General features: G+C 41.8%; 2 protein-coding genes across 2 annotated transcripts; one reads left to right on the plus strand and one right to left on the minus strand.

Moving 5' to 3' along the window:
- Positions 1-3,245, minus strand: LOC124256528. The gene is made up of 4 exons (XM_046690514.1): positions 3,092-3,245; positions 1,655-1,857; positions 1,079-1,274; positions 1-202 (listed from the first exon to the last, which is right to left on the minus strand). The coding sequence occupies exons 2-4, from the start codon at positions 1,741-1,743 to the stop codon at positions 68-70; spliced, it is 420 nt and encodes a 139-aa protein (XP_046546470.1). The 5' UTR covers positions 1,744-1,857; positions 3,092-3,245; the 3' UTR covers positions 1-67.
- Positions 3,246-13,106: 9,861 nt separating this feature from the next.
- Positions 13,107-16,365, plus strand: LOC124256554 (perlucin-like). The gene is made up of 4 exons (XM_046690538.1): positions 13,107-13,216; positions 13,471-13,559; positions 14,168-14,258; positions 15,965-16,365. The coding sequence occupies exons 1-4, from the start codon at positions 13,156-13,158 to the stop codon at positions 16,213-16,215; spliced, it is 492 nt and encodes a 163-aa protein (XP_046546494.1). The 5' UTR covers positions 13,107-13,155; the 3' UTR covers positions 16,216-16,365.
- The last annotated feature ends 8,182 nt before the right edge of the window (positions 16,366-24,547 follow it).

The following is a 24,547-nucleotide window of genomic DNA, read 5'->3' on the forward strand; positions in this document are numbered from 1 at the left end:
TTTTCCTTCATCAGAGTGTTTATTAAATAATCAAATTACCATTGAATACAAATTCCAACCGATTATTTTACGCGAGTCTTCTCCGTCTCCCCGAGCAGAGCCAGCCGGTACACGCTCGCTGTATGGAAGCATCAAAGTGCAAACACCCATACAACTCCCCAGTATCGGGATTCAGGGCGCGGCCCTCGATTGTGTAGTCACCCTAGTAACACAGAAGAAGGTTCTTGAGAGGCATTTAGAAGTTGGAAGAAGAGGAAACCTCGATAAAAGAAATGTAAGATTATGAAACAGATATTATAGTTTCTGACAGAACAGAATATATTCTGACACAATTCTACCAGAAGTCAGGGCCGAAGTGGTCACACACAGTATTCACTAGAGTTGGTTTCACGAGGCTTTTGGCAATACCCAGGATATATAACGAAGAAGGGCTTCTAGCACACCTGTTGAAACGTCACATATAGCACTGATGGGCGTGCGTTGGCCTGATGGTTAAAGCGTCCAGATATGGGTTTCACACATTGTACACATGTGGGAATTCGAGCCGGGATCTTTTGCCCGACGAACGAACGCTTTAACCGCTAGGCTACCCACATTTCACACATTGTACACATGTGGGAATTCGAACCGGGATCTTTTGCCCGACGAACGAACGCTTTAACCGCTAGGCTACCCACATTTCACACATTGTACACATGTGGGAATTCGAGCCGGGATCTTTTGCCTGACGAACGAACGCTTTAACCGCTAGGCTACCCACATTTCACACATTGTACACATGTGGGAATTCGAACCGGGATCTTTTGCCTGACGAACGAACGCTTTAACCGCTAGGCTACCCACATTTCACACATTGTACACATGTAGGAATTCGAACCGGGATCTTTTGCCTGACGAACGAACGCTTTAACCGCTAGGCTACCCACATTTCACACATTGTACACATGTAGGAATTCGAACCGGGATCTTTTGCCTGACGAACGAACGCTTTAACCGCTAGGCTACCGCACTATCAGGTACCCCCAACCCATTCGGCCCCTACATCATGTACGGCAGCCCCCTAGCGGAGTGTACTCACATCAGCCAGAATATCCGCTGCCTTGCCAAGTTCTGGGATTTTGAGAGTGAAGGTCTGCACATTCAGGCTCTGGGCTGCTATTGGGCAGTCCGGGCTGAAACTGTTATCCGACAGCATCTTCTTGACCTGAGATACGACAGACTTCTGAGCTGCATCGCCGGTCAATGTGTCCAGGATTGTACAACCGTCATATGTGCTGAAAAGACAGGGTTGTAAATATAGACTGTGAATGAAGCCACGAGATTTATTTGTTTAAATCGTATATTTAAAGTGACGGCTATATATTGCGATTAAGTCTCCAAGGCCGGTCATGTATACCATAAACTCACCAAGACCGGTCATATATACCGATAAATGCACGAGGACCGGTCATGTATAGCGATGAACTCACCAAGACCGATCATGTATACCGATTAACTCACCAAGACCGGTCATGTATACTGATTAACTCACCAAGACCGGACATGTATACCGATAATTTCACCAAGACCGGAAATAAAGATCGATTCACTGAGCAAGACCGGAAATGAAGATCGCTTCACTGAGCAAGACCGGAAATGAAGAGAATTTACTCACCAAGACCCGATGTTCTCGGTACACGGCACCAGTACAGTTGCGACGAATGTATGACGCTTAACGCTCAACTTGAGGCTCCACTTAGGCATACTTTTGGTGACCTGAGCCTTGACGTGGAGGACCAGATCCCCCCGGCGTCTTCACCGGCATGGGGGACACCGAGAGTTCCAGGAACTTCACAGCCCGGTTGGAATCACCCGCATCTGCAGAATTATATCTTACATTGGGAAAACTCGAAGCTGTGAGAGAGTTTTCTCTGTCCCTCGAACATGGAGACTATATTACACTCCTAAAGGGGTCTGGTGGATTGAGTGTCTGCCCGGGAAGTCAATGGTTCGATCCCCGGCCACCACATATAAAAGATAGTAAAATACAAAAAAAGTGTATAAAGAACTGACGGATATAACGTTGTTATATATTTTAGTTGAAATACATTCAAGGAACGTTGTGACAGTAGTTTAGCTGTTGTACTTGCTGTTGCTCAGCGGTAAAGGGATAAAGGGTCTAAAAGTGGAATCGTTGGAAATTGCGGCATGGTTAACCGTCGGCTACCACAGAAAACAACGCAAGTCCTGACTAGTACAAGCATGAAACACGCACACGCACACCCGCCATGAACGTTGTTTAATATGTGCAATAATCTCTAACGCCATTTAAAACCACCATACAATGCTTTCGGTTACTGTTTACAATTCTAAACTCGAAGAAGAAAGATAATCTAGCATATTTTACCATAAGTATATTCATGATATATTTGTGTGATCTATAAAGCTGCAAACGCAACCGTGCATGTCAAGGTCACCATGTATCTTATCTCGGAGTAGCGCCCTGGGTAGGGCGTTCGACCTATAACAATACGGAAACTTTCAGGTACACAAGCTGGGCTGTTTCCAAGAATACCTGTACTTGGCATACTGTACTTGGCATACTGGTACATTGTTACATGAAACACTCACACAGCGTTTATAACGAACTGGCGGATACAACGAACCGTTGTTTTGTCTAGACCACGTGCTGTATATTTTAGTAGAAATGCGTATAACGAACTACGGTTATCACGAACTCCAATTGGTGGTCCGTTTGAGTTGATAGTTAAAACTTTATATATATGACAGCTGGATATTTCAGTTCCATCATGGCCTGTCACTGTAGAGAGGAAAGCCCCCAGTGGTGCAGTTAGTCGAAATCCACATGCAGCTCGCTGTGCTGATAAGCCAGGAATTATTACGAGAAATATCTACAAAAATAATGAATTGATAACATGATATAATTAGAAGCAATTCTGTGTCTGTCTGGAGATGAGAAAAGTTCTCCTAGCACAGATACACGTTAAGCAGAAATCAGTGATAAAAATATGACGTAGGCACTTATGTGAATTACAAAGCCATGTTTACAAAAGTTGATAATACAATTATATAACAAAAGAAATGTCCCTACCACAATCACTCCATGTAAATTGCGTTATTTTGGCGCTGACCGCCAGGACGAGACATGGAAGGAACAGGAGAGCCTTCATTGTTGCCGGGCACGTGTTTCAGTATGTGACGACTGAGGCCAGTTGATAGCAACACCTGCGCCTGTTTGTGACGTCACGTTGTTTCCGCGACATGTCCAGAGCACAAAAGACTAGACAATAAAGAAAGAAATATCGAAATGATATTCAGAAAATGATTATTTGTTGCACTAGCATCTTATCCAAATGGTCTACGTCATGAACATCGGTGATATTTGAAGAACGTGTTCGAAAGTCTCCTCAAAAGAAACCATCTGGACAACTAAAGGGATCCATTACTGCCTGTGTGATATGACGTTTAATATAGGAAACGTGAACTTCCGGCAGAAGTATACATCATGTTTGATGATGGCTAAAAATGAAATTAACAAGTAAGGGTTCTTCAAAGAAGATGCTTATTCTCATAAATCACATGTTGTGACATAGAGAGAATACAGATAAAGTACAGTATGAATTTGTACATGAAAAGATACATAGAGATTATTAACCAAGTGTGTTTCCGTTTCATCAATATCATAATAAAAATTATATTAGGAATACAGATTGCATTATGCGAGCCTTTGGCGAGTGAGTGAGGAAGTGGTTAAAAATCTCTTTATCATATAATGTCATTCTTAAAATTACTCTAAAAAAGAAGCAAATCGAACGTGAATTTATATGAAGAGAATCGAGCATTCGCGTAAGAATACTTAGCGGTACACCACGGTGATGGTCGTTCATGACGGCGGCATATAGACTAAACTCGCAACGACGTCGTCAATGAAATGTTAAAAGTTTTAGGATTCGCAGTGCGTGTATGGAGTTTTGTGAAAGTAGTTCGTGTATTGACCTAATTTGCATATTTATCACATTTGGATACCAAGTTTATCAGATTGCTTTATTGCACCGATAACACATAATTACATGATAAAAGTATGCACATGATAGATTTCATTTGTACAAAAATAATCCGTGTGTGTATATATATATATATATATATATGCATATATATTTCGAAAATGGGAGGGTGGGGAGGTGGCAGTTTAATGAACACAGTATTACAGGTATAATACACCGCCGAGTCACCATCTCACCTTCAGCAACGTTGGAAATCTATTTCCACACGACCCTTACTGCTGCTCAGTGGCGCATTGTTTATTACCATAGTTAGTAATAATAATTGATCAGTATGGATAAAAAGTTTGATAAGTAAGAATTTGAGTTGTAGGCATCATTGAAGAGAAAACGTTTTCAAACGGCTACAAAATGAATGGTCTAGGTCTCTGCACTCTTGATTTGTATGTTGTGGCAGGTGATTCCACAAACTGGGAGCCTTCACAGAGAATGCTCTATCACCCATTTTGCTGTTTGTGTGTGGGATTGTGAGGAGGTCATTTTCTGCTAAAAGTAGGGAGCGCCTCGGACAATACTTGTGAAGCAGGGACGCTAAATACAATGGTGCAGTGTCACTGTACAATGCTTTGTACGTCAAGGTGAGGATCTTGTAGTGTATACGCTGCTTGATGGGGAGCCAGTGTAAACTGCTGAGCACTGGAGTGATGTGGGCGATCTTTTTGCTCCTTGTGATGACTCGTTCAGCATTATTCTGAATCCTCTGGAGATGTTGCACTGCTGCGGCGCCGTGGATCAGTGAGTTGCAATAGTCCAGACGGGAAGTTATATAACAGTGTGTCAGTAACTTGCGGTGTCTTCATCAAGGTACTTCCTGATCTTACCGATGTTTCTCAGGTGCCAGGATGCAGATTTAGCGACAGAAAGTACCTGCCTTGTCGGAGGACATTGTTCTGTCAAAGAGAACACCAAGGTTTTTAACGTGTTCAACTGGAGCAACAACAGAGTCATGGACCACAATTGGTGCCATGGATGCCTTGGTCAGTTGTTGACGACTACCAAAAATGATGAATTTTGTCTTGTCTGAATTGAACTTCAGGTAGTTAGCAGTCATCCATTCCTGCACATCTTTGATACAGAGCTGCAGCTGCTCGCGGCTGATGTCGACGCGAGAGGGAGAAGCACGAATATACACTTGATTTGTCGCTGTATAATCATGAAACTCTAGGTTATGTTGACGGAAAATATTTCCTAAGGGCAATATTTAGTTGAGGAACAGAACTGCCCAAGGACGGATCCCTGGGGAACGCCACAGTCTGGAGAGGACCGTTTTGAGAAATGGGACCCAAGTTTGACAAACATTGATCGGTCAGACACATATGATTTTAACCATGCCAAGGACACTCCATCAATTCCCATTGACAGTTTCATTCTTCTGAGCAAAATAGAGTGAACAACAGTGTCGAACGCCGCCGACAGATCGAGCATCACAAGGAGACACATCTGCTGCTGATCCATTGCTCTGTGAATGTCGTTGTGCACTCTTAGAAGTGCCGTTTCCGTACTGTACCCAGCTTTGTATGCAGACTGGAATTCCTCGGAGAGTCCATTTTGTTGAATATGGTCCTTTAGTCTGCTTAGTACTACCTTTTCAAGGATCTTGGAAATGAACGCAAGATTTTAGAATAGTGTGATCCAGCGTCGGTTTCTTCAGAATTGGGGTAATTACCGCTTCTTTGAAGATGATCTAATGTTGGGTCGATCGGTCGGTTCAAAATTCGAAAAATATGAATTGAAAAATTTGATTTAATATTTGGATGTGTTATATAGGAATACATAAAATATATTCTTAAAAATTACAAAAATAGATATACACTTAGATTTGTTCATCTGCATCCGAAAAGAAGACAAAACATGTGTAACTTTGATTCTGCTGTATCTCCCTGTTTAAGAGTGCATGTGGGAAATCTGGGTATGGAAAGGAAGTAAACACCTGTCCAAACTAATCTTACCAGTGAGGATCCGGGTTAGAATTGATCTTCAGTAATCCATGCCTGTCGTAAGAGGCGACTAACGGGATCGGGTGGTCAGGCTCACTGACTTGGTTGACACATGTCATCGTATCCTAACTGTGTAAATCGATGTTCATGCGATGTTGATACCTAAATTGTCTGTTCCAGATCCGATTATTTACAGACCGCCGCAATATAGCTGGGATATTGCTGAGCGCGGCGTAAAACTAAACTCACTAACTAACTAATCTATTCTGCTTTCTTTGGTATTCAGGAAATATACAATGTGAGGTGAGGTGAAATTGGGTTTTACGTCGTGCTTGAGAATATTTCGCTCATATGACGACGTGCATGCGTGTGTATGTGTATGTGCGGCTGCTTGTACAAGCCCAGACCGAAGCTGGTTTTATAGTGCTAGCCCACTGAGATACCATGCCGCAGTGAAGCATGAATACCCCACTCAGACACATTATACTGACTCCAAGCCGACCAGTCCTTGTTGTACCCATTAATGCCGAGCGCCAGGCAGAGACCAACAAGTACCATATTTTAACGTCTTTTGGTATGACGCGGTCGGGGATCGAACCCGCGACCTTCCGCTCTCCGGGCGGACGCTCTAACCACTACACCACGGAGGCGGTCATATACAATGTATACAGCCTTATCATTTTTGTGTGAAATTTGCAGATTTTAATCCATAACACAGATTAACATAACATAGAAAAGCAGCAGAAACATCAAAATATATTGAATCAGATGTTACTGTCACAAAGTTAGCCACCTTAGTCTTCTTGTGAAGCTTCACTTGTCATCTACTTGCAGCCTTCATCCCAGCACTGACTCATTTGAAGATTATCGACTGGGGATTTGCTGATGTGTACTTCTTCATTGCACAGACTACCCTTCCGGAAGCGCCAGCATGACCCTCACATATTGTCATAAGAACAGGGCCACTCATAAAATGGGCTGCGAACCCGTCACGAGACAGTATTCGTACGCTATACCTCTTGAAATAGTATACCTACACCCACCCCCACCCTCCACCCCCGCCCCGCCCCCACCCTGCATAACTGGAACCCCTACTCGATCCAATACAAGGGTGATTACAGCACCGACAATGCGAAGTCGGTCACTGCCAGCAACAGACAGGGTGGGATAACCCAGGTCACTGCATTTGATGGCTCCAACAGCATGCACTGGTACCATACACCTAAAGAGTTCTTTGACACAGCTGCTTTGGACAAAAACAACCATGCCCATAGAGTGGTGGGTGTTTTGGACTCAGGAATGCGCACCATACTTCCGAAAATCCCAGGAATTGGCTCAGTGAGGACTCGTTATCCCATTCTTCCGGTGCACGGTTAAGGAATGAGTGTCTGGAAGGAACTGGATGTTGTTAAGGACATCACTATGAAAATACAATCGAACACTGCAGCGTTTGAGAAGAACCCAGTCCATGCTGGCAAGGCACCTGTGATTGGCAAAGCACAGCCCGGTGTCCACTTGTCCACTTCCTTGTAGGCCCATCGGACCAAGCTCACGGCAATCACACCCACAGTATTACCCTGACATTTGCACAGATGGAGTCGCTCGGTACTGGGCAGACCGTCAGTGTCAAGACATCCTTCAACTCTGGGCACAGTCATCAGGTTGAGATCTACGTCAAAAACCGGGCCCGGGCAACATTATGATGAAGAGTTGCGATGGCCACGCTGGAGCCTGTTCTGATGGTCACCCCTTGCTCCTCACTATCGTCCAGAACTGAACGTCGAGCTTATCAGGTGGCAATAAACAGAAGCATATTTCTTTGGGTTACATTTTTGTTTTTCAAAAGGCGTGAGTGATTGAGTGAGTAAGGATTTACTTTAAACAATCTCCCGGTAATATCATGCAGACAAACACGTGAAACAGGCTTCTCTCATCGTATCTGTATGGCGAATCGTACTTTGTCCTTCGAGGGAACGATGAACACTCGCTGTGACCTCTATCCAAGTTCCCCAACCAATATCAGATGTGAAGGGTAAATCTTTGATACATCCATGTGCCTGTAAACTTCGAAATCGACCTACGCAGTTGTGATAAGAAGTCAGCCAGTCTGACCAGACCATTCTGTTCGTCGCCTCTTACGACAAGCATGGGTTGTTTCTGCCATAATTATGTACAGATGTCAAATTATATTTTTCAGCAACATTTATTGTTGCTTATAACATTTTCTCATTGCTGCGATGATTTTCTCGTTACTTCAAGTATTTTCTCGTCATTTTAATTATTTTCTCGTTACTCCGATAATCTTTTAGTTATTTCGATTATATTCTAATTATTTCAAGTTACTTTCGAAACTTCGAAATTTCAAGAGACAAATAAAAATGATAAAATAATCGAAGCAATTGAATAACGAGGAATTAATCGGAAGAACGTCAAAATAATCAAGGCAACAAGAAAATGATCGGAGGAACGAGGAAATATATTCGAAATTTTACGATTTTGAGAGAAAATTGAATTAACGAGAAAAATAATCGAACCAGTGAAAAAATAATCGAAGCAACGGGATGATGATGATGATGATGATGATGACGACGACGACGACGACGACGACGATGATGATGACGACGACGACGACGATGATGAATTATGAAATACCTTTTGCTACAAAAGTGGCAGCATTAGGTTTTCGTAACATGTAAGCTCTCAACTTTTTCTTTATTGTATTATTTGTCATCCCACTGGGACCCACACAGACAGCCGCCATATAGCTGGAATATTGCTGAGTGCGGCGTTAAACAACAAACCAACCAACTGGTCGGATTGCACATTGGTTACAAAGCGTCCATTGTCACGCTAAAGACCCAGGTTCGATTCCCCACATGGGTACAATATGTGAAGTCCATTTCTGGTGCCCCCGCCGTGATATTGATGGAATATTGCTAAAAGCTGCGTAAAACCAAACTCACTCACTCACTCTGTCACGGCACCATTACACATTATGATATATCATTATAACTCACTCACTCTGCAGAAAAAACCTGAATATAACGGTTTTGTTCATACCTAACATTTAGAAAGATTTCAGTTCTACTCGTGACGGCAAGTGTGACCTAACAGTTAACAGAACAGGCAGCCGTATCTGTGCAAGCCGCAGTGTTCCGTTCTGATAGAAACCATGAGTTTGACACACCACTCCTATGTACACATGCAGATAAAACTCATTACGGTTAAAAACAGGAAGCATGTCTACACTGCGATAAGTAACATAACATGTTTACATCGAACGCGAACATTTATAATAACCTCTAACCACAACACGTGATAAAATCAATCCTATTGGCTAGTTGAAGTCTTGTACTTGTGAAATGTAGTTCGCTCTACACCATGTCACTGTAACAGAATATTCGACTTTCCCCAAAGCGTTGTTATCTCCCTTTATAAAATATTTAGAGTTATCTCCCCTTAACATTGTCTTCTTGAGTAGTTTCATCAAAATGGCGGCGAAAAGTGACGTTGACATGGTTGAGATCAAAAGTGATGTAAAACCTGATTCAATGAACAACTTTGCCCTTAACTATTTGCCCTCTACTATTGTATAGTGAAAGCACGACTATATAATTAGAAGATAAATAGTTACGTTTGTGAAATTTCCGGGATTCAACACCCGCAAATTTAGTTTAAAACCGACATACACGAATGCTTGAGCAGTTTATTTGTGAATAAATATCATTGAACGATAATATGTTTTGGCTCTTCAATCACTTTACTATTATCTCATCACATATGATTATGTGTCATGTGATTGTACTCACCATTATCTTTGAATAATTCTTCCAAGAATTTGTCGTCATCAAAGATTGAATCAAAATCCCCGATACAGAAATTCAGGTGGTATTCTTCCTCCATTATGCAAATTCATGCAGCGAAGGTAGTACGGTATTAGTGCCAACGTATTAATGTGCGGTTATTAGGCCAACATTTTCAGGGACGTCGAACACTATTCGACAAGGGTAATATTAACCAATCACATTGCGGAAAACACTCACTATTGGTTTACAATACAAACTGACATACAAAGAAAGTACGCGCCTGGTGCCTTGGCATTACTTATTAAAAAGCAATGTATTTATTTATATAAACGTTCAGATTGTGACTTACAAGGCACAAACATAGTGTAGGTGTTGCCACTTCTCAACAAGATCAGAGATTATGGGTAACTTCGTGTTGGAAACTATTTACATGATTAAGGGATATTCTTCATCTGGTAGACTGTCGTACAGACCCTGAAGCAAATATATTCAAGAAAGCCCATGCAAGTCTAGAAAATGTGGCAAGTCTAGATTTCCTCAGCTTCAGATTTGTTTAGTCTCTGAAAATGAAGAAAGTCTCAGGGCTCCTTTTCATTATATATTTTTTTACTATGAACTTTTTTCAGTAAAATATGTTCATTTCAGAGACTAGTTGTTAGTCTATTCATTTGGGTGGGGGCGTCATTTGGGCCTGTGTGTTGCTGTACATATAAGTGATAAAAGCATATTGAAAGCATTTCTAATACTCATTAAGACTGAAATTAAGTCTCTCTCTCTCTCTCTCTCTCTCTCTCTCTCTCTCTCTCTCTCTCTCTCTCTCTCTCTCTCTCTCTCTCTCTCTCTCTCTCTCTCTCTCTCTCTCTCTCTCTCTCTCTCTCTCTCTCTCTCTCTCTCTCTCTCTCTCTCTCTCTCTCTCTCTCTCTCTCTCTCTCTCTCTCTCTCTCTCTCTCTCTCTCTCTCTCTCTCTCTCTCTCTGTTTACATGAGGCGCCTGTCACTACACAAACGTACAGTTCGAGTGAGTTTAGTTTTACACCACACTCAGCATTATTTCAGCTATATGGCGGCGGTTTGTAAATAATAAAGTTTGGACCATACAATCCAGTGATCAATAGCATGAGCATAGATCAACGCAGTTGGGAAACGATGACATGTGTCAACCAAGTCTGCGGGTCTCACCATCTGATTCGTTAGTCGCCGCTCACGACCACATGGGTTACTGAAGATCAAATTCCAACCAGGTTCTTTCTGGGTCGACGTATAGTTGAAAGAAATCACAGTCAATACTTAGCCGATTACAGTCACGACATCAACAGTAAAGTAACGTTGATGACAGACGTCGATCTGGTCTACCAAACGTGCCAACTGGCACACAAGACCGTTTTATCAGAACGACAGTGTTACAAAACCGTTTTCAAAGTGGAACATGCCCGGCGTCCATGTTATCCTACGATTGACTGCAAGACGTCACTGGTGTCAAGAGCGGCAGCACGGGGTCGTTGGGCGGACGTTATTTTTTCGGATGATAAAGGTTTACTTCGGACATACTTGACAGCAAATTTTGGCGTAGACGGGAATGGGCGTTTTCATTAGACAGAACGAGTGTTTTCGGGGTGGCTCGGTGATGGTGTAGTGTGGTAACACTCTGACTTGCAGAACACCTTTAATAATGATAAAGTGAACTTATAATGCGCCTTTTCCATGTACAAGGCACATGCTCAAAGCGCTAACACAGTGATTATTATTAACCCGGATAACCCAACCCAAGCTGCCAGTGAGGCGCTAGAAAGTTTATAGTCACTTGACTTATCCCAGCGAACAGGGGCAATTTTGTACAAACCCACACGCCATTTTAATCCTTGTTGGTTTAATATAGATTATGACACGTTCTCATTAATATGAATTTACATGTTATTCACGGACGTGTCGCCGGACCGTTACAGCGTCACAACATCTTGGAGGCACTCGTTGTGCCATTTGCGCGCCGCCATGTACGTCGTTCTGCGTTTCCTGATGACAACGCATGAGCACACGGGGTTCGTATTGTTACTGAGTACCTCCAACAGGACAACATGACCACCTTGCCATGGCCAGCACACGGGGGCCGTATTGTTACTGAGTACCTCCAACAGGACAACATGACCACCTTGCCAAGGCCAGCACACGGGGGTCGTATTGTTACTGAGTACCTCCAACAGGACAACATGACCACCTTGCCATGGCCAGCACACGGGGGTCGTATTGTTACTGAGTACCTCCAACAGGACAACATGACCACCTTGCCAAGGCCAGCACACAGTCAAGACTTGTCACCCATCTAACATGTCTCGGATACCTTTTAGACGGCACGTACGTCACCGTCAAAAACCATCAACGATCTGGGCGCTGCCCTGTAGGAAGAATAGGACGTTTTATTTTGAGTATGCGTGGGATTGTCTTTGGAAGAGAGAAAATGTTCTGGCGATATTAATGAGTTTGACTTTTTAAACAGTGAGGCGCTTTGGCCTGTCATCTGACAAAATCCATGGTCACGTTACGTTGAACGACTGATGCAAATCTCAGTGAGTCTGTTACAGTGTTAAACTAATTATCTAACTGAAGACACAAATGATCAATTGTGGTGACACCTGTGTATTGAATATCACCTGTTTTATAGTAGACTGGAGATGGATAGACATCAAACGAGGGGTCGTGATTTGAAAAGTCTCGAACATGACTAACTGACGCGTTGTTTCTCCTGTGTTATCCTGCAGAGAGAGACAAAACCAAATACCACTGCAATAGCTAGTTTATGGACATGTGTATGCCACGTGTGTCACAGATGTCACAGGATACGGTTATTTGTCATGCTTTTGATTTCTTTAAAGGGGTACTCGGCTCCACTAAATGGGTATCCCTACCAAAATCGAATGTAGTTAATCAAAACGATCTTAAATTGTCTGCTTACTCAAATATTTAATTGTTATGAATCTAACGATAAGTCACATGCAGAGTTTGACAGGGAACTAAAACAGCGCCACAACTTAACTGGAAATGGACTTGAGGAAGTGCCGCTTAGTCCCTATTTAACCAATCAGAATCATCATTTTCTCACCCACCCACCCTTACACACACACACACACACCCACCCCCACACCCCACCGCCCCAGCCATACATTATGAACAGTCCCTGAGTCAGAACCTCATTTCCCTTCAGGAAAAGTATTCCATTGGCTCATCACATATCATGGTAAATCAACGTCCTTGTTGGGATACTATAAAGAGCTGCATATTGTGCCTAAAGACAAACGCGGCGAATTACAGTGCTACGTTGACACTCCAGTGACCACAAGCAGCATTGTCTCCAAGCAGTATGAGTCCCGGACTGGTGTTTGTCTTACTGTGCGCACTGGCATCTGTAACTGCTGCTGAAGGTAAATATTTTCATCATAATATTTCAATTTTATCTCACCTTACTGAGAGTCAAGTGAACCTATGTGAGTCGCTTGTCCGGGATCTGTCGAAGAATGAAAATGTGAGAGGTCTAACTTTGTGTTAAAGTTTCGACTTTAATGGATTGTAAGTGTGGAGTATTGGAGTAAGTATTGGAGTTCAATATTGCTAAATGTGGAATTCCAATGTTCAATAACCAACAGTTGAATATTTAGTCTGCTGATTTGTTTTGCAGATAGGCCTCGGTGTCCTAGGGGATTCCTTGAGCACGGATCTTCTTGCTATTGGTTCTCCAACATAGAGGGATCATTTGCTGAGGCAAGTGTAAGTATGTAACTGTTGTATTTAGACAGAAACTTCACGACACGTAAGCATCCGGCTTTACTGAGCTGGAATCTTAAACCTTATAGACGTCACTGGTGTACGCTGAACCAGCTATATGGAACCAAGCATATTCGAATCTCCAAACATGTTTCACTCACAAATCACTTTGAAATCACTAAGCATGTTGAACCGATGTTCGAACACCCACCCTACCCACCCCTTTGAAAATTCCTGGGCCTAGATTTTCGAAGTTCTCTTAGCGCTAAGATAGTCGTAAGTTAATGTTAATGAATGGCACTTACGACTATTTTAGCGCTAAGAGAACTTCGAAAATCTAGGCCCTGGATCCGCCTATGACTGCCGGGTTAGAATTGGTCTTCAGCTACCCCTGCATGTAAGAGGCAACTAACGGGATCGGGTGGTAAGGCTCGCAGGCTTGGTTGACACATATGAACGTATGTTAATTGCGTAGATTGTACATGTTGTTGATCAATGGATTGTCTGGTCCAAACTCAGATATTTACAGATCGCCATCATATAGCTGGAACATTGCTGAGTGTGGCAACAACAACAACCAAACAATCAAACATTCCGTGTTCTCTTTCCAGTCCTACTGCCAGTTCTTTGGGAGTCACCTGGCCAGAATAACTAGCGAAGATGAGGACGACTACCTGAGAAGCCGTGCAAATGAAGAAAAAGGTGACCTCTGAATTTATTTCCAAATGGAGTTGCATTAATGGTAGCAATATGAAAACCGTCGTCATAATCTTCTACACACCATAGGCAACACTCATCTTGTTTTATTCACGTTGCTGTATTAAAACTCACCATGTGTTATTTGTAGTGTTCAAAAACTCACCATGTGTTATTTGTAGTGTTCAAAATCCCACCATGTATTATTTGTAGTGTTCAAAAACCCACAATGTATTATTTGTAGTGTTAAAAATCACATCGTGTATTATTTGTAGTGTTCAAAATCCCATCGTGTATTATTTGTAGTGTTCAAAAACCCACCATGTATTATTTGTAGTGTTCAAAAACTCACCGAGTGTTAATTGTAGCGTTCAAAAAACCCATCGTGTATTTTTTGTAGTGTTCAAAAACCCACCATGTATTATTTGTAGTGTTCAAAAACCCACCGTGAATTATTTGTAGTGTTCGAAATCCCACCGTGTATTATTTGTAGTGTTCAAAAACCCACCATGTGTTATTTGTAGTGTTCAAAAACCCACCATGTGTTATTTGTAGTGTTCAAAAACCCACCATATGTTATTTGTAGTGTTCAAAATCCCACCATGTATTATTTGTAGTGTTCAACATCCCACCATATGTTATTTGTAGTGTTCAAAATCCCACCATGTATTATTTGTAGTGTTCAAAAAACCCACCATGTATTATTTGTAGTGTTCAAAATCCCATCGTGTATTATTTGTCGTGTTCAAAAACGCACCATGTATTATTTGAAGTGTTCAAAAACTCACAGTGGTATTTGTAGTGTTCAAAAAACCCACCGTGTGTTATTTGTAGTGTTCAAAATCCCACCGTGTATTATTTGTAGTGTTCAAAAACTCACCGAGTGTTATTTGTAGTGTTTACAAACCCACCGTGTGTTATTTGTGGTGTTCAAAACCTCACCGTGTATTATTTGTAGCATTCAAAAACCCACCATGTGTTATTTGTAGTGTTCAAAAAGTCACCGAGTGTTATTTGTAGTGTTTACAAACCCACCGTGTGTTATTTGTAGTGTTCAAAACCTCACCGTGTATTATTTGTAGCATTCAAAAACCCACCATGTGTTATTTGTAGTGTTCAAAAAGTCACCGAGTGTTATTTGTAGTGTTTACAAACCCACCGTGTGTTATTTGTAGTGTTCAAAACCTCACCGTGTATTATTTGTAGCATTCAAAAACCCACCATGTGTTATTTGTAGTGTTCAAAAAGTCACCGAGTGTTATTTGTAGTGTTTACAAACCCACCGTGTGTTATTTGTAGTGTTCAAAACCTCACCGTGTATTATTTGTAGCATTCAAAAACCCACCATGTGTTATTTGTAGCATTCAAAAACCCACCATGTGTTATTTGTAGTGTTCAAAAAGTCACCGTGTCTTTATACATCACCAGGACCAAACAGAAACAGCTGTCACACATTGTCATCATTTCCACGTGCATATTTCCAGGGCGGTGGGGTAGTCTGGTGTTTAAAGTGTTTGGTTATCACGTCTTATTGGCACTATCCTTCATGTGAATATCGCGAAAATCATCAAGTAAGAACAGAAATCACTGCATCATTCATGACTAACTTATTACCAAAGCATTCTGAAATTCCGATCTCCACTCGCCAAATAACATCTTAGATCTGTTATAGTTGTTTTTACCAGTACCAGATATAGTAATATCTTTTCCAGGCTCTATAGGCTACTGGCTGGGTGCGACTGATCTGATCAAGGAAGGGGAGTTTATGTGGGAGGGGGGCGTTCCCCTTAACTACACAAACTGGGCTCCTGGGGAACCTAACAACGAAATGCATCCAGAGCAGTCAGGGCATTGTCTTATGCTCCAGATGACAACTGGCTATAAGTGGAATGATAATGATTGTATTAAAAAGACAAAGTTCATCTGTGAAAGGAAAGTGTCCATGTGTTGCTGCAAACACTGAAATGTACACAATGACGAATGAAATACAACTAAACATCCAGACTGTCCTTTCAAGCTTACTTCACAAGCAACCCAAGATAACTGAATCATATCTGACTTCACTTTCGTATATGTATACTGTCATGTAAAATAAACATTAAACTTTCCTAGATGAACCAAATGATTCACAATTCTTGTTCCACTTAGTTACGTGCATCATCCTCATCCTAATCATCATCATCATTGGCATACACATCGCTAAAAAAGGACGATCTTGTGACGCTACATTTTATAATGAGTGAGTGAGTGAGTTAGGTGTAACGCCGCTTTTAGCAATATTCCAGCAATATCACGGCGGGGGACACCAGAAATGGGCTTCACACATTGCACCCATGTGGGGAATCGAACCCGGGTCTTCGGCGTGACGAGCGAACGCTTTAACCACTAATCTACCCCACCTCCCCTACATTTTATAACAATGGTGTAGACTTGAGATTTGGTTACTGGGTATTGAATACACAATGTCACACAGAAAGTGGTGAAATGTAAAATATTTTATATTTGGGAATAAGTACTTTTGTTAGGTTCGGTCACCAATCTGACCCTCCACACGGCTCCCCCCCTCCCGAATGGAAGTCAGACAACCGATCACAAACTTTGTGCACCCCTTGCGTACTGTGAAGCATTTTAGTCAAAGTCATCTCAATTTAATTTTTTTAATCTTTAATCCTCGCAAACACGAGGGAGGGCCTGTGGATTAGATCGCTGGCTGTGTGTGATAACGACTAGGTGCCTATAATTATCTCTATTGGAGATATCTTTAAGACAATTGGAAATATTAGTATTTCAAAATAAAGGTGAAAACCATTCACCTGCAGTATGATAAAGGTTTCTTGACACAGGTGTGTGGATTACGTTGAAAAGTGATTAGCAAATATCATCAATGCAGCCCAGGCTCAAAACCTGGGGACCTACCCTCGTACTGGATATCTCATATCCTGACTCAGACAAGGCTTTGCCTATTCTGTGGCAAGGACAAGTTCATGTTTATGGCAGTGCTTGGGCTGAGAGTTGAATACCCAGACAATTGACATGATTGTATCCTCAACCTGTTCATGAACAGAGAGCAACCTAGAGTGTTGAAATTCAATATGTAATATTGAATATCGTTTGGTGTGTCATGAGTTCGAAAACAAGATTTGACTGATTGTGGTCATAGGTTTGTCTACACACTTTCTACCTGTTTCTGAGGGTTTAACCAAGATTTGTCAAAGTCTCCCTTGCCATGTCTATCCGAAACACGACATGGTAAGGTGGTCACCTTCAGTGACATACAACATATGTTATATTTGGGATTCGGCTTTCTTAGCAACGTACATATTCTAGTACTTTTTGGGGTTGAGTCCCATCCGGGATTCGAACCCACACCCTCAGAGTCAGCCACCAAATCGGAACCGCCTCCGTGGTGTAGTGGTTAGAGCGTCCGCCCGGAGAGCGGAAGGTCGCGGGTTCGATCCCCGACCGCGTCATACCAAAAGACGTTAAAATATGGTGCTTGTTGGTCCCTGCCTGGCGCTCGGCATTAATGGGACAACAAGGACTTGTCGGGTTGGAGTCAGTATAATGTGTCTGAGTGGGGTATTCATGCTTCACTGCGGCATGTTATTTCAGTGGGCTAGCACTATAAAACCAGCTTCAGTCTGGGCTAGTACAAGCAGCCGCACATACACATACACACGCATGCACGTCGTCATATGAGAGAAATATTCTCAAGCACGAAGTTAAACCCAATTTAACCTCACCAGCCACCAAATCGCCAGCACACGAAATCAGCCGCCTAACCCGCTCAGCCACTGCGGCTTCAGTGACATAGTTGTGTCAACGATCACGGACAGCATGACTAGTCTCACTATATCAGTCACTTTTAAATCTGTCTGGTCAAGTATCAGTTATCTACAGGCCACCATCATACGGCTGGAATACTGCTAAACATGGTGTTAAACAACAAATGAAAACAAATACTAAGAACAGACATCCATTACTGCTAAACAACAATGTTTTGACAATGTGATTTGAGATAGTGAGTGAGTAAGTGAGTGACTTGAGTTTTACGCCGCACTCGGCAATATTCCAGCTATGTGGCGGCGGTCTGTAAATAATCGAGTCTCGACCAGACAATCCAGTGATCACCATCATGAGCATAGATCTAAGCATTCGGTAGTTCCTGATTTCGAGTCTGTGAAAATGATTGATTGATTGTTGTTTAACGCCGCACTCAACAATAATCCAGCTACATGTATATGGCGGCTGTGGAAATATACACAAAACACAAAAAGTATTCTCTTTTCGGGGGCGGCTAAATTACAGTCACATGTTGCCCTTACCTAACGACCCAGATGATTCCAAGTTTTCAGTGGGGTTTGAGAGGGGGCATGGGAAGGGTGGTGTAGAGGGCTTGATTCGACCACACCCCCGTTTTGTGCAGACAGATCGTCATCCATTTGTGTCAAGGTCGTTTAGTTGAGAGTCAAAATCGGGTTTCAGTCGACTTGCAGAAATAACGATAAAGAATTGGTAGGTGGCATGAGTGGTGATCAATAGGCCAATTACCCATGATTATGTTTACATTAAGTTTTAATCGATTGCATGCGACGGTGGCGTAACGATCGGCAAAGGAGGCGGGTGGGGTACACCGAGGTGTCCGGCCTTGTCATAATGTATTATACTGTGAAGAATTTCGAGTCGAGGGTCATCTCAAATTTTTTATATTTTTCTTAAAATCTTTAATCCTCGCAAAGACATGAGGGCCTGTGATTTACAGCTGAAGGATTCTCGAGCAAAGCGTATCAATCAATGCATGGACACTAACCTTACAATAGCAAAATCCAGCCTTTTGTCCAGATTACGTAACTGCCACGCAGGTTAAACTCAGTTGTTGAACTGCTACTTTAGTCACTCAACTCTGAAACAGTCAAGCAGTCTTACACAGCAGTGAGAAGTTTGAAGGTCTTCTGGGAATCGGCTCAACTCTGTACATGTATTTCCAATACAAGGCAAGTCGTTCATCTGCACAGTAGCAGATTGTGTTTTAATCAGTTAAGATGTGCGATGTGTATATATAGATATATTATAATGTATTACCCATACGGGTGAGGAGATCCCGTGTAATATCTTTTTGATATTTGCACAATGTGCAATTTAGTGATTCTCGACGTTGATTGGTTGATCGTATATTTGTACATTTTCATTGGATGCCGGAACTACTTTCACACACTACGTTCATTCATAAAGTTTCATCGATTCATTGATAAATTGACATTAAGTAATGTAATCACACATTCCGAGGAAAAAAAAGAAAACATTAAGGTTAAAGAATATGAATATTCTTTTTATTAGACGTTATTATTTTGGAATAAAACTGCGTTATAAATAGTAGTCTTTTTAAATTATATAATCTTTAAAAAAACCACCAAACAATCGTTTGCATTGTTTGTAAACAAACTTGGCCGCCGTTAGGCTAACCCTGATCAAGGTCACTTACCTAGTTAAAGTTGACGGTGACCAAATAGGAAGAGTGATAAGAATTTTACAGCCCTTGAATTCACAAAACCTGTTTGTTGTTGAAACGGAATTCGGGGAAATAGAAACAGCAAGATACCGACTAAAGATGTTATCTAAAATTGTAACAAGTAAGTCGGACACGGCGTCCATGCCATCGAACCAGAAAACAGCTCCTTTCTTACCGGAATCAGTGCTAAATGTTTTTCTTCAAGATGACTTTTTATATCCATGCATTCCTAATCAATCTGAGAGGTTGGTCCCAGTAGCCGATGCAGAGATTGACACATTTCATAGACTCGGATTCCGACTAGAGTTATCCTTCTTGGAACTACTGTAGTCGAGAGTGTAACACGCCTTCCACAGAACAAAATGTTGTTTAATCTTCAAACTTGTTGAGTTTCTTGACAGAAAACTTTTTCTAGATGTATTCGTGGGATGGTTGTCTTTTAGATTTCCCAACTTTTAACCGTTGACTTTCCCCAAAATTGACGGTTTTTGCCACAGTGTGTTTCAACACTACACCGTCACCCGTCACTAGAAAACACGTCAGTCGTGAATGAACGATGTTCCGTCGCACTGACTTGATCGAATAAATGTTTAGCTCTTCTTAAGTTCAATGATATATTTAAAAGATCATTTTTATCATATTAACGAATGTTAATTAATTACTCCAGGCATAATAATTTTGTTGTATTTTAAAGCGATTTTATGATGTACTATTTCCATAGCGTAGTTATGTTATTACCGCTGGAGAAGTTAGGTTTAATACGCGCATGAATACGAATCCGCTGTTTCAGGTCACAAGTCCTGTCTCCGGGTGGTTTTTATTTCGTGGTTCTTCCTTTTAAATTACATTATGGGTAATAAATAGTGTAACCAACGAGGTACGAGTGATTACGGGAAATATGCCCTCGTTAAAATAATGTTCAGTGCCTCGCCAAGGCTCGGCACTGTGAACACTATTTGTAATCACTCGTACCTCGTTGGTTATTCTCTAAATCTCTACGATATTCCGGTAAAGTAGAAATACTATGGTCTACTCAATATGCGCGTGTGTATGAAACAACAGCCAAGTAATCAACAAGCGTGTGTAGTAAAAATTTTCATGGAATAGTGAGTGAGTGAGTTATATGATGTATAATAATGTGTAATGGTGCCGTGACAGAGTGAGTGAGTTTGATTTTACGCCGCTTTTAGCAATATTCCAGCAATATCACGGGCTTCACACATTGTGCCCATGTGGGGAGTCGAACCCGGGTCTTCGGCTTGACGAGTGAACGCTTAAATCCGTAGGTTACCCCACCGCCCCTACATAATAGTGTACGTATACTAAGCAGTGATCCCATCTGCGATTCGGTTGGCACTTGCATGGATTATTCTTTCGATCTTCCAACTTTTTCATTTTTTTTCAAAGGAGAGTACTAAAGATTCTGACACTTTGACTGTTGAGGAACCAGTTCTGGACAGGGGAGAAGTTGGTTAAGTTACACAGAGAAGACCCAGAACGAAAAGATCTTGTCAATAGGGTATTCTATTTAGAAGAAACCGACAAGGTTCCAGTTTGCTATTATTTCAAGGATAGGGTTTTGACGAAGGAACATGCCGCGAGGTGTACCTGGTGATAATGAATGGAGTCGCTTCCAAATTCCTATCAAAATAATGTTTTGAGGCAGGTCATTTGCGTTTGAACAAACTTGTGACAAAACCTTCCGGTAAGAGTTCCTCCCGTTCCCACATCCCAAATAATATTTATAAATATACTAAAAATTATTAACAAGACTTAACACAACAATTACTAGAGAACTCACAAAATGACTAAAAGTCCAAAATTTAAGTTAGGGTTAGGTTTTGGGTTGGGGGGAACGGTAGGAACTCTTTCCACTTACTGAAAGACATATCCAACTTCTAAAATGCCACTCAAAGACATTCTTCCTCATTGTTAAAATTTAGGGAGGATACGGGCGGAAGTCTTACCCTCCAGTGGTTGACTATGGTCTGACACTGCATGGTCATAAGTTCTGAAACTTCTGGTTACTCTGTACATTGCCACTGCAAGTCGACAAATCACGAACTTCGACAAGTTCGTCTGTTGAGTTGTGAAAGCTTTGGCTGGATCATTTCGATGGTATGAGGTGGGGTGAAATGGGGCTTAACGTCATACTTAGGAATATTTCGCTCATATGACGACATGCATGCGTGTGAATGTGAGGCTTATCGTACTAGCCTAGACTGAAGCTGGTTTTATAGAGCCAGCTCACTGAGATACCATGCCGCAGTTAAGCATGAATACACCACTCAGAAAACATTATACTCCAAGCCGACCAGTCCTTGTTGTACCCATTGATGCCGAACGTCTGGCAGGGGCCAACAAGTACCATATTTTAACATCTTTTGGTATGACGCGACCTTCTGCTCTAACCACTACACCACGGAGGCGGTCCTCGATGGTATGAGTGAGTGAATATGGCTTTACCCCGCTTTTAGCAATATTCCAGCAATATCACGGCGGGCGCTAGCAGAAATGGGCTTCACACATTGTATCCATGTGGGGGAATCTAACCCGGTGTAGCAGGCCATTTCTTCCCCGGTCTAAACTTTCCCCGGGGAGATTCTGGCCTAAGCCAAACTTTATCCGGGAGCCAAACTCCCCCCCAATTTGAACTGGGATATTTTATTCTTTTTTATATGAAAAGTGATTCTGGCTTAGCTTGGCCCCTTCTTCCCCACCCTTGCTATTAATCAAAAGGGGGAGATTCTGGCCTACCTAGGTTACTTCTTCCCCACCCTTGCTTTTATATCAAAAGGGAGAGATTCTGGCCTAGCTTGGCCCCTTCTTCCCCACCCTTGCTTTTATATCAAAAGGGGGAGATTCTGGCCTAGCTAGGCTACTTCTTCCCCACCCTTGCTTTTATATTAAAAGGGGGAGATTCTGGTCTAGCTAGGACACTTCTACCCCACCCTTGTTCTTGTTTCAAAAGAGGGAGATTTTGGCCTATAGCTAGGCTACTTCTTCCCCACCCTTGCTCTTATAAACCCACAGTAGTTTTGACTTATATTTTGGTACACATTTTTGCCAAACAGTCCATTTTGCCTCTGACTTGGGAGGGAGGGCAGGGAAATTGGGTTAACTTCGTGCTTGAGAATATTTCGCTCATATGACGACCTCTGACTTGGGTGTAGTGATTTGAATGCATACATGTTTGAACAGCATATATCTCTAAATCCATTCTGCTCCTGCCGCCATTCCTATGAAGACACATTGCATTAGTTCATCTGTCCAAATCATGTCGCCATAAGAAGTAAACATTCAATCATACATCTGATGGGTAAATGACATGTAATATACACAGGTTGCTTGCTCTCTTATCATGCTGTTTATTATCTAATATTTGTTGAATTTATGTATACATGGCTAGGGGGAAAGTTTGCTTGTCAGCCAAATGCCCGGTGTAACAGGCCAAACGCTTTAACCACTAGGCTATCCCACCCCCCTCAATGGTATGAGGGTAGACGTGGGTGCTTTCGCGTGTGAAGTTTTTGCCATCATCTAAAATTATTTCAGGTTATGTTATGGTCTACTTGTCCAACTCTTAATGTTAAACAATGCTTCAAAACATATTTACCCACAGACACTTAATGTTTGCAGAAATTTCCAAATTATATGTCTAAACTGATCAAACTGTTTAAAACAACAACAGACAAACTGCATACTAAATGACATTTTAATCATAAAGAAAATATATGTATATATGTATATATAATATATGACAATGCATCAAAATATAAGGTTGTTTTTCACAGATTAACCCCTTCAAACCTGCCAAGGTATTGCAATGTCCTCCCTTCAACTTGCTAACACCCACTGTCAGGGCAATGTATTCCCTTCCAGGGTCTGGATATTTTCACCCGTTTTCGAGTCACTTAGTAAACTTCCAGGACAAAAGGGGTGTGAGCATCCCTGCATCCCCCCCTCTGGATCCACCTATGTCTTCACTCTCTTTACAAGCCTACTGAGAAGACATTGTAATGTCCGTTCTTACCCACTGCCATACTTCTTGTCAAGGCATTGCAACATCTTCTGCCTTACTAATATAACTCACATATTCAATTGATTTCAAATAGAAAACTGTGTTTCCCAATATTGACACAAATAACTTCTCAACAGCAACACTTCTCCAAAGTAGATCCACAATGTAGAAGAATGAACATCAGGTGATATGTCCTGATCGACTATTCAGCTGATATGCTCACATAAAGACATAGCATTGCTCGCATAAAGAACTTTTATCGCTCTGAATAGGGATTTCTGAACATGTTCAAATTAGTGAAATAACATGGATGTATAATCCTTTTCTTCGAAACATGTTCACAAAGAAATCAGGTCCATGCTATCATTTATAGTATCAATATCAGTCATCATACACACAGATGGATGATGTACCAAATGTCAGCACACTTATAACATTAGATTAAATCATTTCCCTCTGAACGTGTTGTTCTATAAGACAGGGAAAGACTATGATGGCTTCAGCAACATGTCAGCTATACTGCCTGACGTCCAATGTCATCTGGACTGAGGGAGAGACTGATGGTGGCTTCAGCAACATGTCAGCTATACTGCCTGACCTCCAATGTCATCTGGACTGAGGGAGAGACTGATGGTGGCTTCAGCAACATGTCAGCTATACTGCCTGACCTCCAATGTCATCTGGACTGAGGGAGAGACTGATGGTGGCTTCAGCAACATGTCAGCTATACTGCCTGACCTCCAATGTCATCTGGACTGAGGGAGA

Source organism: Haliotis rubra, unplaced genomic scaffold (assembly GCF_003918875.1).
Source record: "Haliotis rubra isolate DU_JTF1 unplaced genomic scaffold, ASM391887v1 Scf63, whole genome shotgun sequence".
NCBI lineage: Eukaryota > Metazoa > Mollusca > Gastropoda > Lepetellida > Haliotidae > Haliotis > Haliotis rubra.

What these genes read in the sequence shown, in the direction of transcription:
- LOC124256528 (XM_046690514.1), bottom strand. Translation starts at nt 1,743, where the DNA reads ATGCCTAAGTGGAGCCTCAAGTTGAGCGTTAAGCGTCATACATTCGTC. An exon ending in ACCGAGAACATCGGGTCTTG is followed by an intron (nt 1,275 to 1,654) that starts GTGAGTAAATTC and finishes CTGTCTTTTCAG; the next exon opens with CACATATGACGGTTGTACAA. An exon ending in CAGCGGATATTCTGGCTGAT is followed by an intron (nt 203 to 1,078) that starts GTGAGTACACTC and finishes CTGTGTTACTAG; the next exon opens with GGTGACTACACAATCGAGGG.
- LOC124256554 (XM_046690538.1), top strand. Translation starts at nt 13,156, where the DNA reads ATGAGTCCCGGACTGGTGTTTGTCTTACTGTGCGCACTGGCATCTGTA. An exon ending in GATCATTTGCTGAGGCAAGT is followed by an intron (nt 13,560 to 14,167) that starts GTAAGTATGTAA and finishes TTCTCTTTCCAG; the next exon opens with TCCTACTGCCAGTTCTTTGG. An exon ending in CCGTGCAAATGAAGAAAAAG is followed by an intron (nt 14,259 to 15,964) that starts GTGACCTCTGAA and finishes TATCTTTTCCAG; the next exon opens with GCTCTATAGGCTACTGGCTG.